The 13,882-nt window shown below is 46.1% G+C and overlaps 1 protein-coding gene across 6 annotated transcripts in view; it reads left to right on the top strand.

Annotated features, from left to right (window-relative positions):
- The window catches only part of DENND1A (DENN domain containing 1A), a 139,476-nt gene that overhangs the window by 67,841 nt on the left and 57,753 nt on the right, over positions 1-13,882 (top strand). For all 6 annotated transcript variants that reach the window (XM_082067940.1, XM_082067937.1, XM_082067939.1 and 3 more), the window contains exon 11: positions 4,738-4,783. In XM_082067940.1, coding sequence (XP_081924066.1) covers positions 4,738-4,783 — 46 coding nt within the window. The remainder of the gene's footprint in view (positions 1-4,737; positions 4,784-13,882) is intronic.

The following is a 13,882-nucleotide window of genomic DNA, read 5'->3' as shown; positions in this document are numbered from 1 at the left end:
ACCCTGTCCATATAACAAATGAGCCTGCTAGTGCGTGAAAAGTATGGCTGAAAATCGTATAGCTATTAGGCAGATTGTAATTGCATGTTTACAAATAGAACCACTGATTACATTGAAAGGATTTTTTTTTAAACTTAATATTTATGTTCACCTGCATTCCTCATTCATGAGCTGAACCACAGAATTGAAAATGTCAAAAGCCTTTATCTTCAAAGTGCTTGTCCACGCCGCGCTTCCTCTTTGCAGCAGGGATGCTGAGCCAGTAATAGTGGTGTGGTACCATGTACATGGGTCTGGAATGACTTCAGTCATCTGCTCCCTATCATTTGGATTAATTGGGGGCAGGACGGGGAAGCAAGGGGGAAGAGTGCTATCTTTTATTTTTATTTTTTAATTAGGAACCATTCTTTGATATATTTTTCAGCCCAGAAAAAGATTTGGGTGGAGGGGACTAGAAATTGGTGGGAATCCTATCATAAGGTTTCACACCTTAATGCACAATTGCTTGTTCCTTTGAATACAGAACAATAGAGGGAACATACGAAGCACTGCTGTGGTTTTTAAAAAATAAATAAATAAAAAGTGCATGCCAGCAGGTGCCAAAAGTCCTGGTTAATGAGACACCGCCACCAAGCACCAGCAGCCAAGCACATACAACTACTTAAATTTGGCCAGATCTTGTCCATCTATTTTGTTGTTGGCAATTTGAGCATTTCTGGATGTGAAAGAAGCAGTCTATTAATTTTCCTCACTACTTGTTCCAGTTTGTTTTTCATGTGGCATAAAAACCCTCCCACTGTGTCTGTTTCCTCCCTCCTTGCTCTGGGTGGCTGTGTTTAAAGTTCAGCCCTAAGACAAGCCTGTCCTTTCTGAGCTGGGAACACAGCTTAGCGTGTTCTGAGTCCTGGGGCATTGTCACTCGGTGAGGCTGCGGCTTTTCCCAGAAGCAACAGTGTGTTTTCCAGGGTGATTGAAACAACCTTTGTGTGAGCGGGAGAGTTTCTGCAGTTGAGTTTCTAATTTGCATCAATTACCCAATGAATTTTGGATTGAGTTCCGTTGCATTGCGGTGAGTGACCTGCCCTGGCGCAGCACGGTGGGGCGAAGCAGCGACACGTTGAGTCAATATCTGTGTGTCAAGACATGAACTTAGTAAACGTGATCTAATCAATTTTCCTGGAACAATGAAACAAAATGGTACAAATCCCTGTGTAGCTGTAAACTATGAACATTTTTGAGGTCCTTGGGCTTTACGTTACTTTTTCTGGAGAATTGCAGTATTTTTTAAGCGTGGGGTTTTTTCACTTAAGAGGAAATGTCCCTCTATTTCACCTGCTTCTCTTCCAATTAGTAGCTGCCCACCTCTTGGGAGCATAATTAACAGGTCTCTAGTTAGCCTAAGGAAACGAATTAAAGAAACTGTAAAAATGCAACGGTAATAAATGGGCAATACATAGCCATTAAGTCCACAATATCCATATTCATGCTTATGCATTGCTACTTTAATGATTTGATATTTACCTATATAACTCATTTGATTATAAATAACGCTGATTGCATTGGGAACCCACGTAGCACAAGAGCAGTAATAACCCTCCTCGTCGTTCGGCAGACTGAGCCAGGCGGTTTGTTTGAGCCGTAAATATGCGCAGTAGAAATGGATATTTCTTACCGTTGCACTCAGTGGATATTGGCTGCCGTCAGACAGCCCCAGGTAACGAGGAGACACCGATGACATCCAGCAGCAGGCAGAGCTGGCTCAAGGGCCGTCCTTGGGCCGCCGGGGCCCCAGAAGAGCCAGGGGTGGTGCAGAGCGCTTGTCCTGTTCACACCGGCCGTGCGGTCACTGAAGTTCACTCGAAAGTCTTGGAAATACACATCTAACCTGGTAAAACATTCATTTCACATCTCCAGACCTGAACAGCCGTGTGCACTGAATGGGGAAGAGGAGCCACAACGTTCCATGTGCAGGACAGTAGTTGACTGTTTAAGTAATGGGATGTGGTTAATACATGGTGGAGAAAAACGGTGATAAAAACCATTTATGAAGGCTGAACCTTCAGCATTTGCTGTCAGGTGTGTTTCCTCCTCAGTCAGATTGGTGAGCGATGACAGGAGATTGTAGTTTCTCTTGTAGATTTTATTGGAAATAATTGTGCTCTTTACCAGAATTATATTTTATTGAGGTTACTTATGGGGTTTGCTTAGTTAAACCTTCAGGAGTATAAGGCGCTCTCTTGGTCAGTTATCCTTAACGTATCTCTGCTTTTGCTTTGCTGTTCATGTGTCATTGAATAATAATGTCAGTTCTGAAAAACAAAATCAATTTTGATAGCATAGGTATTCAGATAATTTGATTTTTGTTATCCATGGAGAAAACACTTTGAGGTCCACATTTTGCTGATGAACCGTAATGGTTATTTTAAAGCAGTTGTGAATAAGCAGATGTCACACAAATGTACTTTCAAGCTCAAGTGCTCCATGGATGCATCACACCTCTGCTTTTCTTCTTGTAACCTTTCAGGCAAACTAAAGGCTGCTGAGAGTCAGGTTGGTGCAGCCTTTGTGCAGCCCCGGAGCAGTTTTAGGTGCTGTATCGACTTTAATGTAATGTCTTTCACTAGAAAATTGAAAAGATGATTAATTGCATCCAAAGCTGATCCGTATATCTTAAACCATATCTTTCCTGTAATTCCTTAAAATTTTACTGATGGACATGATAGAGTTAATTAACTTCTAGAGGTTCGGGTTTTCCTGTGCTGGGTGACAGGCTCCCCTTTCGGGCACGTTAATAAACGGGGTTTTCTGGAATACTGCACTCTTCCTGCTTCCTTTCATTACATTAGCCAAGGTTCCACTAGATGCGACATTTGCAGTCTTAAGACTTCCTGCCGAGGTTCAGACTTTGTATTTTTGAGATTGAAGCTGTCGTGTTCATGAAACTACTTAATTAGAAACACATTAATTTCCCTGCGCGCTGGAGGAGCCTGGAGCGGCGGAGCCAGGCGCGCGGGGAAGCTGAGCGGCCGTGCAGCTGGCAGCTAGAGCAACGCTTTAGACTTCGAATATAGAATTGCTGGGGATTTTCTTGCTCCTGGAATGTGGCCATTGGAAATGAAGAGATGTGGGTGAGAGAGATAGTGTTTGTTGCAAATAAAACACGCAGAATGACAAATAAAAATACTCCTAGCTGAGCAGCAACCCATATGTAAGAAGTGTGTATCACATTGTACGGTAGAAATGTCTGTCCAGGAGCTTGGGTGTGTGTTCTGGTTCTCGTCTGGGGGTCCCGGGGGCAGATTCTGGGGGTTGGTGCCAGGGTGGCCCTTGGGGAGCTGGGGCGGGACGGGACACACGGCAGCCCCTCGGGGTTCTGGGAGGGTCTCCGTGCTGGGTTCTTCACAAAGGAAAAGGAAGTGTTTTTACGTAGAGTGTTCAATGCAGGGGCTCTTCCCATCTCTTCTTGCAGCATCCAAAAGAGTAGCAGTTTCGGGTAGTATATTAATAAACATGATAAGTATTAATGTGCATATCAGTAAATATTTCTTAAAGGTATTTCTCATGTAAATGAGAATCAGAGTGATTTTGGCTGGTCTGGTGTCTCGCAGCAGTTTTCTCAGCGCTGCGCTTCTCTTAGTGAGCAGCAGGTACCCGTTTGTAAAAGCGACGTGGCAGATATTTTAATCCAAGGCAGCGCAGTGACATTTCTCTCATTTTTTCATCTGAAATTGAAAATGAGCTCTTTGAGCTTGTGTATCCCAAATGAAATAGGCTCTATTTTAAAAGTTGTGTCTGTCTGTGTGCTTCCCGTTTACCAGGCAGCATGTGCCGTATTTGCAATTAGCAGCCCTGGCACCTCTTGGCTGTTCTTGTAGGCAGCACAAATAGAAACTTTCCCTCATCAGTCGAGTGGGAGTCCTGTAATCAGCTTAATATTAGCAATGCTGCATACACACAGATACCACTTCTGCTCAGCATTCGTGTGTTGCACAGTCCGTGTTGGTGTTTGCTGATGTCGTGGAAGACAGAAAAGATCGATCTTCCTGTTAACGTTGGCGTCCTGGTTGGGAGCAGAGGGGTCACAGGTGGGAGCGCGGCCGCCCAGGAGCCCCCGGAGTGGTTGTGTGTTCCGAGGGAACAGTGGGATCAGCCTCCATGCCGGGAACTCTGGACTTAATCAGAATCTTCCCAAGTAATTTCTGTATTTTTCTTTTGTAAATGTAAACATTTCAAGGTTTACACTTAAATTATTTAAAATGCTTCTGGACCCATATTCAAAGGATTTAAGGCTTGTAATACCAGGTGATATGTATATATTAAATTAACCACTAAACACTACAACAGGATCAATTTTTCCAAGGAATACTCTTAGGAAAAGTCTGGGTATTTTTTTACTATTATAATAACCATTTTTTTCCCTCCTAAAAAACCCCAACAGGATTATAGATTTATTTAATAGCTGTTCTTATGTACCTGTCTTAACTTAGTCACTTAGAAATTCTGATGTCGAGAAAAATTAGTGTCTTAGAGCAGTGAGAGGAGATTGCTTAGCAAAAGAAGCATTTCAAATATGGAAAAAAAACCTGTTCACATGTGGTTTGTTTATCTCTCTTTATATTATTATTTTAAGCAAACTCTAATCCAGTATCCCAGTATTTTCCTGTAGCTAATTTTATAAGTCAGATGTGTTAATCCAGTGTTATGAGAATGTAAAGGCGTTTTTTTTCCTCTCCGCAGTGCCCCAATGCCCTACCTCATTGGAATACATCTCAGTTTGATGGAGGTAAGTCTTTCTCACCATTTATGAAACTATATATAGTTTTATGATTTAGAGCCAAATTCTGCAGGCAATTATACATTCATTCATATGCTTAAAAATGAAATAATGCTGTTAATTTGGGAGCGCTGTGAGAGCTGCCGTTAAGCACCCCCGGCGCTGTGAGATGCGGGATTTAGGGTCCCGGGCGGGCGCAGGCGCTGCCCGCGCAGCGGCCGTGGGGTCGGCGCGGCCCCGACTGCGCTCGCGCAGCCCAGATCCCACCAGAATGTGACACCTACAGTTCTCTTTTAGGCTTCTCCAGACAGATTGTAGTTTTTTTAATGCTCAAAAGATCTGAAAAGAAGGAACTTGCTGTTAATGTGAACACAAAGCTGGCAGAGAACCAGCCATCACAGAAAGCTGCACATATAAACAACTCAGAGTAATTCATGTGACTTCTTAAAAACTCTGCAAGTGGAAATAGCACATTTGCTTTTGCTTCCAGTCCTGGTGAAGCAGTCGATGACTCTCCTCGGGAGTCCAGGCCGTGTCGCCTCTGGGGGCTCCGCTGCTGGGACTCCGTGTGCCCTGGGCGTTCATTGACTCCCATCCCTCCCATACCTGCGGCTGGAAATGCAGCCTCAATATCGAGGGTACATAATGATCTACAAAGCTGAGTTTTACATCGCACAAAGTAGTGGGTATCACTAGAATATTTGTTCTTATATTGTCCATAAAAATGGAAATACTGATCCTACATGCTCTTTCACTAGTATTCTGCGTAACCTTCCCCCTTTTTCCAGCATTAAGTACAGAATTGCAGTACAATGTGTTAGTGAATAAGCAATTATTTTAAAAGTCAACATGTACATTTGTTTGCACATCATATGCTTATATTAAGAGGGCGTTCTGATAATTATCCTTGAATACTGCATAGACAAGACCAAAGGAATATCTAGGAAGAAATATTCTAGCATATGTTTTTCATGCTGATGAAGAAATCATTGGAATCAGGGAATCATTGGCTTGCTTTTTACAGGAGCTGTCTATTTGAAAAAGAAGGGAGAGACCTGGTAGAGGATGGGATGTTATCTCAGTGCAGATACTCGTCAGCTTCCACAAATGCGTTTTCTCGCAGAGAGATCCGTGCTGGGCCTGCCAGTGGGTGTAAGAAAGCGCAAGTCAGCGGTGACACCCGTGGGTGTAAGAAAGCGCAAGTCAGCGGTGACACCCCGGGTGGCTTTGCGCGCTGTCTCTCGTGCCTTGTGCACCCACCCAGCAGCTCTTTGTCTGCGCGTTTCAGACCGCAGGGCGCTGTGGGCCTTCCAAACTCCATCTGTAGAGACTCAGAAAAGGAGGCGCTTTTGGAGAAGCCAATTTTCATCCATTTTAGTAACTTGCGAAAAAATCTGTTTAGTACTAAATCCAGCAAGGCTTTTGAATAGCCGGAGATTCTGGAACGCAGACTCGCTTTGGCAAAGCACAGTCATTCAAAGTGCCTTCTGAAATCAATTAAATAACTAAAACAAACTGTCTTTTCTCCTCCCTCTGCTCCGAAGGGTAAATTGAACGCTTCCAGATAGCAATGTGTCTCCCAGCTAACTGTGCGTTCCCCACGGGGCCGTGTGTCCGTGTGCGCCCAGGCCAAGGAACGCGCTGGACAGTGAGTTCCCCTCTGCCCGGCTCTGATGTGAAACCTCACTCTCTTTGGCCTGTTCTTCAAATGTAGCGATAAAACCGAGTTTTATTTGTCAGAATAACAACTTAATAGCAAGAACATTTTTTTCTCATGATCTAGCAGTTGCGTATTTTTAAAAATAGAATGTATTCCATTTTGCATATCAAAATAACTCTATAAACTACAACTAAACCCCACTGTCATTATTCAGTGTTCATTTTTTTTTAATGCTGAAATTTCAGCAGAGAGATCGTTTGAAGTTTTTTGCTAATCCGTGTGCTCCAGTTTCAGGAGAAGGGATTAATTTCCCCAGTCCTCTGTTCAGGTGAAGACGGGTGGGCTCTCTATCTGCGGTACAGCCCCGCGGGACTCATCCAGTTCTGCCCGGGCTCAGGTTCTGCCCCTGCGGGGCTGTCGTCGTGTGTCCGTGGAAGGCGCCGGGAACGCGGCGCTGGAGACGGGAAGGGAGTTCGGAGTGCAGAAGAAAACATACCGAGCTTTGGGGGTGTTTCTGTGGGGTTTTGCTCTTGCTGCCTTGGAGTGGGTCCTCTGGAAGGAATACAGCAGGAATGTTAATGATTTTAAACAAAATACGCCCTCTCTCAGCTCCAAAGTGTTTTTTTATCAAACCGCTGTGTGTCTTGAAGTTAGTTTGCAGTTCCTGTGTTACGCGGGATCTCTGGAGAAGGAGCGGTTATTTTAATGGAAAATGACAAAGTTTTCTTATGATTAAAATATCAAACATATCCATTGACTGTTAAATCTAATTTGCTGTGACTGAAATGTTCTCCAGTGAGATAAGATAATCTCCTGTTATAGGTCAGAAGGCTCCAGCTGATTTATGAAGGAAAATCTTGGTAGAAAATATAGAGCTGTGTTTTGTGCTCTTATTTTTCAGCTTGTCTATCATCACCTAGTTAGTCATTCTTTATAAGATTTCCATTTAGCAATCCATAAAGTGACTTCAAAGAAGGCTAAAAGTTTATAAGCTGTTGGATAAGCAAGGCTGGAGCTATCACATGAATAATGGAACTTGCTTACGGAACTAATTGAATTCATATTAGATGAAGATAAGGACTTAGTCCTGATAAATAATGAGATAGGGAAATGAAACTCTATCAAATGAACACGTCCCTTTCGTAATCTGGTTTTATTTTCTACCTGTGTACCGGATGCTGGTTTAGCATTCAGATGATATAAAACTGACCTTTGTGTTCTAAGTGGTGTCAAACGGAACGGGCAGCTTTTCCTTTTTGTCACAGCAAACAAGTGTTTCAGCGAGTGCTCCGTAGAAGGGCTGTGAGCGTGGTGGCAGAGCAGTGCCCTTGTCCTGGGGCTGCGTGGTGGCACGGGTGGCAGAGCAGTGCCCTTGACCTGGGGCTGCGTGGTGGCACAGGTGGCAGAGCAGTGCCCTTGACCTGGGGCTGCGTGGTGGCGCAGGTGGCAGAGCAGTGCCCTTGTCCTGGGGCTGCGTGGTGGCGCGGGTGGCAGAGCAGTGCCCTTGTCCTGGGGCTGCGTGGTGGCGCGGGTGGCAGAGCAGTGCCCTTGACCTGGGGCTGCGTGGTGGCGCGGGTGGCAGAGCAGTGCCCTTGTCCTGGGGCTGCGTGGTGGCACAGGTGGCAGAGCAGTGCCCTTGACCTGGGCTGCGTGGTGGCACAGGTGGCAGAGCAGTGCCCTTGTCCTGGGGCTGCGTGGTGGCGCGGGTGGCAGAGCAGTGCCCTTGAGCTGGGGCTGCGGGGAGCGGGGCCCGTGCGGCTCTGCTTACCCGGGTGCTGAGCTGCGAGGCGGTGCTGGCTCTGGCCTCCGCCAGGCCGGGCGCACCGGAGCCGCCCTCACCGTGCGCCACGCGCCGCGCAAACACGAGTTCATCACTAGAAAAGTATTTCTTAAACTTTTGGTTTGATATTCAAGTCACTCAAGGACTTTTTCTGGGGCTTCAGAATTTTAATTCTTGCAAGATTATCCAGAAGGAATTTGTGGGTGAAACCACGTTGCAGTTGTCAGAATGATTTTCAAGCGTTATTCCTAAGCGTAAAGGACAATTGTGTGTATTGTAAACCCTACATGAGCAGATTTTTATTTCCTTCTAACCTGGTAGGAGTAAACATGTCCAGGTAAGGAAGAGAACGCTCACCGCGTCCCTGCTGCCCGGTGCGCCGGGCACGGCCGCCGATCTCCCTGCCGCGGACGGTCCCTTGGCGGGCGGCTGGCCCGTCTGTGCCCAGCGCTCCGGACCCGCTCTGCCGCAGCTGCTTTCCAGGGAGCCCTGAGGATGCGTTTGTGGGCCAGTCTCAGGCAGCCCCGTTAGCTGCACAGACCCCGAGCCAGCGAACCCCGAGCAGGTCCCGTGGGCCCAGGCTCAGCGCTGACAGGGCGGCGCGTCCCCTGGCCGCAAGAGACACCGAGGATTCCTGGCCCACAGGCCAGTGCCAGTGGTGGCGTTAATGGTTAGTTCTCTTTTTTCCTGGAGAGAGGAGCAATGTTTAGCGTTTTGCCTCCCTCTATACTTAGTAAATCACTGCCTTTTCTAGCTGTAGCTGAAGAAGTGTAGCTTTCTTTACAGGGTTTAAATGAAGGGGTTGTGTAAATATGTACACTTAAATCCAGGTCTTAAAACTAAATGTAATTTAGTCACGCACAAATATTATAAATGTGGCTCTACATGGTTTTAGGAGTATTCACAGTGCACTTAAAATATGATGAACTACTTCTGGAGTTATCTTTTATCCAGTTATTGGGAAAAATGAAAACAATAACTGTTTTAATAAGCAATTTTGTGTGTGAGGATGTTTGAGGGGCAAGTTTTAAGAAAGACAAATACTGCAGTACCCGGAGGACTTACCAGTGAGCGCAGGAGGTTTTCTGGGCTGTGCGGTGCCAGGGCAGCACTGGTGGTGTTTGTCACTCGGGGGGTGGCACTGGTGGTGTTTGGCACTGGGGGCAGCACTGGTGGTGTTTGTCACTCGGGGGGTGGCACTGGTGGTGTTTGGCACTCGGGGCAGCACTGGTGGTGTTTGTCACTCGGGGGGTGGCACTGGTGGTGTTTGGCACTCGGGGCAGCACTGGTGGTGTTTGGCACTGGGGGCAGCACTGGTGGTGTTTGGCACTCGGGGGGTGGCACTGGTGGTGTTTGGCACTGGGGGCAGCACTGGTGGTGTTTGGCACTCGGGGGGTGGCACTGGTGGTGTTTGTCACTCGGGGGGCAGCACTGGTGGTGTTTGTCACTCGGGGGGTGGCACTGGTGGTGTTTGTCACTCGGGGCAGCACTGGTGGTGTTTGTCACTCGGGGGGTGGCACTGGTGGTGTTTGTCACTCGGGGCAGCACTGGTGGTGTTTGTCACTCGGGGCGGCACTGGTGGTGTTTGTCACTCGGGGGGTGGCACTGGTGGTGTTTGTCACTCGGGGGGTGGCACTGGTGGTGTTTGTCACTCGGGGCAGCACTGGTGGTGTTTGGCACTCGGGGGGTGGCACTGGTGGTGTTTGTCACTCGGGGGGTGGCACTGGTGGTGTTTGGCACTGGGGGCAGCACTGGTGGTGTTTGGCACTGGGGGCAGCAGCTGCTGGCGCTGGCTCGGCAGCATCGTCACCTGTAGGAGCGGAGCAGCGGAAGGGGGGCTGGGAGAGCCCACCTGCGGTGCCCATCAAAGGCCGCCGGGGTCAGGGGGCACATCCAGCTTAACCAGATCTGTCTGCTGAATAGCGATTTCAGGTTGTAAATCTGAGGGTGATTTCATTAAGTCCTTCTGGCTGCTGTTGGGGCATGAAATAATAAAATTTTATATCCGCTGCCTTTCCTGCTTCTGGCAGCCAGATTGACACGTTGCTGTCTGCAGGGCTGCGGTGTTTTCCTTAAGAAAATACAAGGAAACTATTAACTAAGTAGAGACAAGTCATTAAGCAAATGGATTTTAGAGTTGTTGTGAGCCGTGCTTTCACAATCATTTCCAAGATCATGTGCACCTAGCTTCTGAAATGTTACTTTTTGTGGAGTTTTACCTTTCCGAAAGAATTACTGGAAGAAAATTTCCTGGTTTTCTGTTACAACTCCTTTTATATGTTGATCACATTTGCATCTGGTTATGAAACCTCATGATCAACTTGGTTTATGTTTTGGCACCAATTTAGCCATGCAGTCATTCACCATCAGGCCCGCTGGTGCTGGGCGGTGGTTGTTGTTTTCAATGAAATAGTCAATGAAATGGTTCATCTGAAAGAAGTTTAACTGAAGATTTTTTTTACGATAGGAAATGCAAAAACTGGCAACTGGGCGCAGTGATAATAAAATACCATTTAGTATCAGGTGGTGTTGGTATTACTGATGAATATTGCTTCTAGCAGGGGATCCGAGGGAGGCAGGGAGCGCCCTTCATGCTTCTATTAGAATATAGTTTCTCAGCGTTTTTGCAAAGTTTCACATAAAACATTTAAATGAGTTGAGTGCTCGGCTGCTCGTGGGCCGGACAGACGCACTAACTGCTGCTTATTTACTGACCTGGTGTTTAAGGCCCCCTGGAGTTTGTTTGAAAAGTTAAGAGATTTTCACAGTAAAGGTGCCATTTCTGAAATTTAAAGTGCTCTTTTCACCAGGAGATAAGTTCTCTCTGATTAAGTCAGTAATTCTTACTAAGCCATGTTTATAGAGGCCATAAACAATGGGTTCAGTGTGCTTGTTAAAGCAGCTTTCCATACCTCTCCGCTCTTTTAAAAAGAGACATTTAAAATAAAAGGCAGGTGTAGGTGTTAGTTCGATTTGATGGTTTTTAGATGATTAATTATGGCTACAAGTAATTCAGTGAGGATGGCTAAGAAAGGTTTGCAGCAGTGATATGTGATGCACTGAATCACTTCTTTTGACTCAGCAAATCCCTCGTCTGTAGGAAAATCAGATACAGAAACTGTAATGTTCATGTTTCCTCTCGTTCTTTGCTTTTCCACATTTTTTTCAGCAAAATATGAACACAGGGAATATAGTCCATTCTCTCCAACAGGTATCACTTCATTTGTAGAATTTCATTGGCATATTCGGGCAGCTGTGAATGTGGAATGTGACTCTATGTGGCTTAGTGGTTGTGCCTTCGAATTTTCAGAAAATGACACCGACGTGCAAACTGTGCCTGTGAGAATGATCCACATGGAGCTGCGATTCACAGACTCCAGTGGGGATTAATGTGGGAAATGCAGCTGGATGCTGGGAGTTTTTACTAAAATTCCAACAACAGAGTAAATGCTTTGGTTTCCAGGCCAGTTGGGCTGATAGATGCAAAAGAACCATTTAATTATTTGATAAAAGCCCTTATAGCTATCTGGTAATACCTTTATTGAAGATTATAGTGAAAGACGATAAAAACAGTTGAGGGTTAAGATGAATGGGTCAGTCTGCATTTCTCCAGGATGAGCCACAATTGGACCATTGAAAAATCATATTTTCCAAATGCACTGCAAGACAGATGCTATAAATCAGGTTAGTCTCAGGTGTTCTATGAAATGTGAGGGTTTGCCTCCAGGGAGACGCACTGTCTTAATGCAGACATGGAGCGGTTTGGAAGCCAGGTTTGCTGTCCCGGGTGAGCGCAGCACAGCGGGTCGGTACCGACGTTCCCTCACGCGACGCGCTGCGGGGCTCCATTGGCACTTCAGCCCTGCACCGCGAGCATCCCCAGCGCCACGAGCAGCCCCAGCGCCGCGACCATCCCCAGCGCCGCGAGCATCCCCAGCGCCACGAGCATCCCCAGTGCCGCGAGCAGCCCCAGCGTCGCGAGCAGCCCCAGCGCCACGAGCAGCCCCAGCGCCGCGAGCATCCCCAGCACCGCGAGCAGCCCCAGCGCCGCGAGCAGCCCCAGCACCGCGCTCCGGGCGGCACCCGCCTGCACGAGCCCCCTTTGCTGCAGAAACCCCAACATCTGGCCGGAAGGAAGGTGCAGATTCACCCCCAAAGTTACCAAAACAGCCGCTGACAAGTTCCAGCACGTGTGTGTTGCTTCTTCGGCAAGAATCAAGAGAAGGTTTTAATTCCTTCTGTCTTGTCCTACTAGCACTCGATTTTGACAAGCTTCTGGCTTTGGTTAAGTATGTTGCAAGACCTTTTTGTTGGAGCTTTTTCGACTCCTCTGAGTATAAGTGAGATTTTTAATTTTCTGAAACAGGAAGGAGCAAATCAGTTTGTCTGGCGCTTCCGGACTCCTGAAGGAGCGAGACTCCGGGGTTGCTTTAGAGTTTATCAGATGCAGCCAACAGAGTGACCTTTGGTTCCTGAAATGCAGAGGAAAGTACCTGGTTTGTCGTGCAGTACTTGTGCTTTTTATATGGAAAGCATTAAATGTAATATTCTTCCATTTAAGTTACAGACATTTCTCAAGGAAGACCTAAACCTAAATGTCTACAGAGTGCTTTTTATAGTTGTTGGCTTTTTTTTCCCCCCACTAAGTACACAGCAGTTTTCTTTATAGACAGAGGACTGAGCCTTGAAAACTGAAGGTAATTATTTAGATGCCTAAGGCTCAACTTTGCCATTGTTTTAGAGCTTTAGTTCCTTTCTTTTAAAGGAAACAATTCCTCCCACCCTGCAAAACCTTAATTAAAAATTGAGCATGTTTTTGTTCATTTTCCTCCTCAGTGACTTACATTTGGTCCTATTATAGGTATGTAGGTATTTAAACATTTGTTTTCAGTGTCACTGGGAAATTTCCTTAATGCCCATATTCTCTAGTTGCACTTTCTGTGCTGCCGCATGTGCAGAGGCTGCATTTGGAGAGGGCTTGAATAGGTGTGATTAGTCAGCCAAAAGAAGTTCAGTTCTCCTGTTAGTGGAGAGGTGTTAAAATGAACATTTAAATGCTGCTCTGTTTCATACGATTGGTTCATTTACTGTTGTTTAAGCAGGGAAATAGTCTGACAATGCTTAAATTTGCTGAGGTCACTGATGCCTTTAGACACTAAAAGTGAAAGGTACTAACAATAGGGTTTTTTTGAGAAACAGGTTATGCTTTTCTCTTTTTTAAGACTGTTACAGATGGTGTAAACTTTTTTTTTTCCACTTAAATGATTTCTTTATTAACCTCTGGTCGTGTCCATTTTACTTAAACACAGTTGTAAACTTGTTTATATTCGAGTTCCAAAATTCAGCCTGGAATTTGGAGACCAATTCCCATCCCTGACTTACTGCAGCTCTTACCTCCTAGAAAAGCCACCATTTATTGTTATAGAAATCAATTTCCAAGTATTGACTCAGGTAGAAACTGCTAAATGTGCAAACAGGATACCTGAGTTAGGATAAACATCTGGTTGCAGAAATTTTGGTATGCACAATATTAAGAACTTCTCACAGAATTCCAGAATGTCAGGGGTTGAAGGGCCCTGGAAAGCTCATCCAGTGCAATCCCCCCATGGAGCAGGAACACCCAGGTGAGGTTACACAGGAAGGTGTCCAGGCGGGTTGGAATGTCTGC

Source organism: Streptopelia decaocto (genome assembly GCF_964273445.1).
Source record: "Streptopelia decaocto genome assembly, chromosome: 17".
Taxonomy (NCBI): domain Eukaryota; kingdom Metazoa; phylum Chordata; class Aves; order Columbiformes; family Columbidae; genus Streptopelia; species Streptopelia decaocto.
Note: the sequence above shows the minus strand (reverse complement) of the source record. Positions and strands in the feature narration are given on the sequence as shown.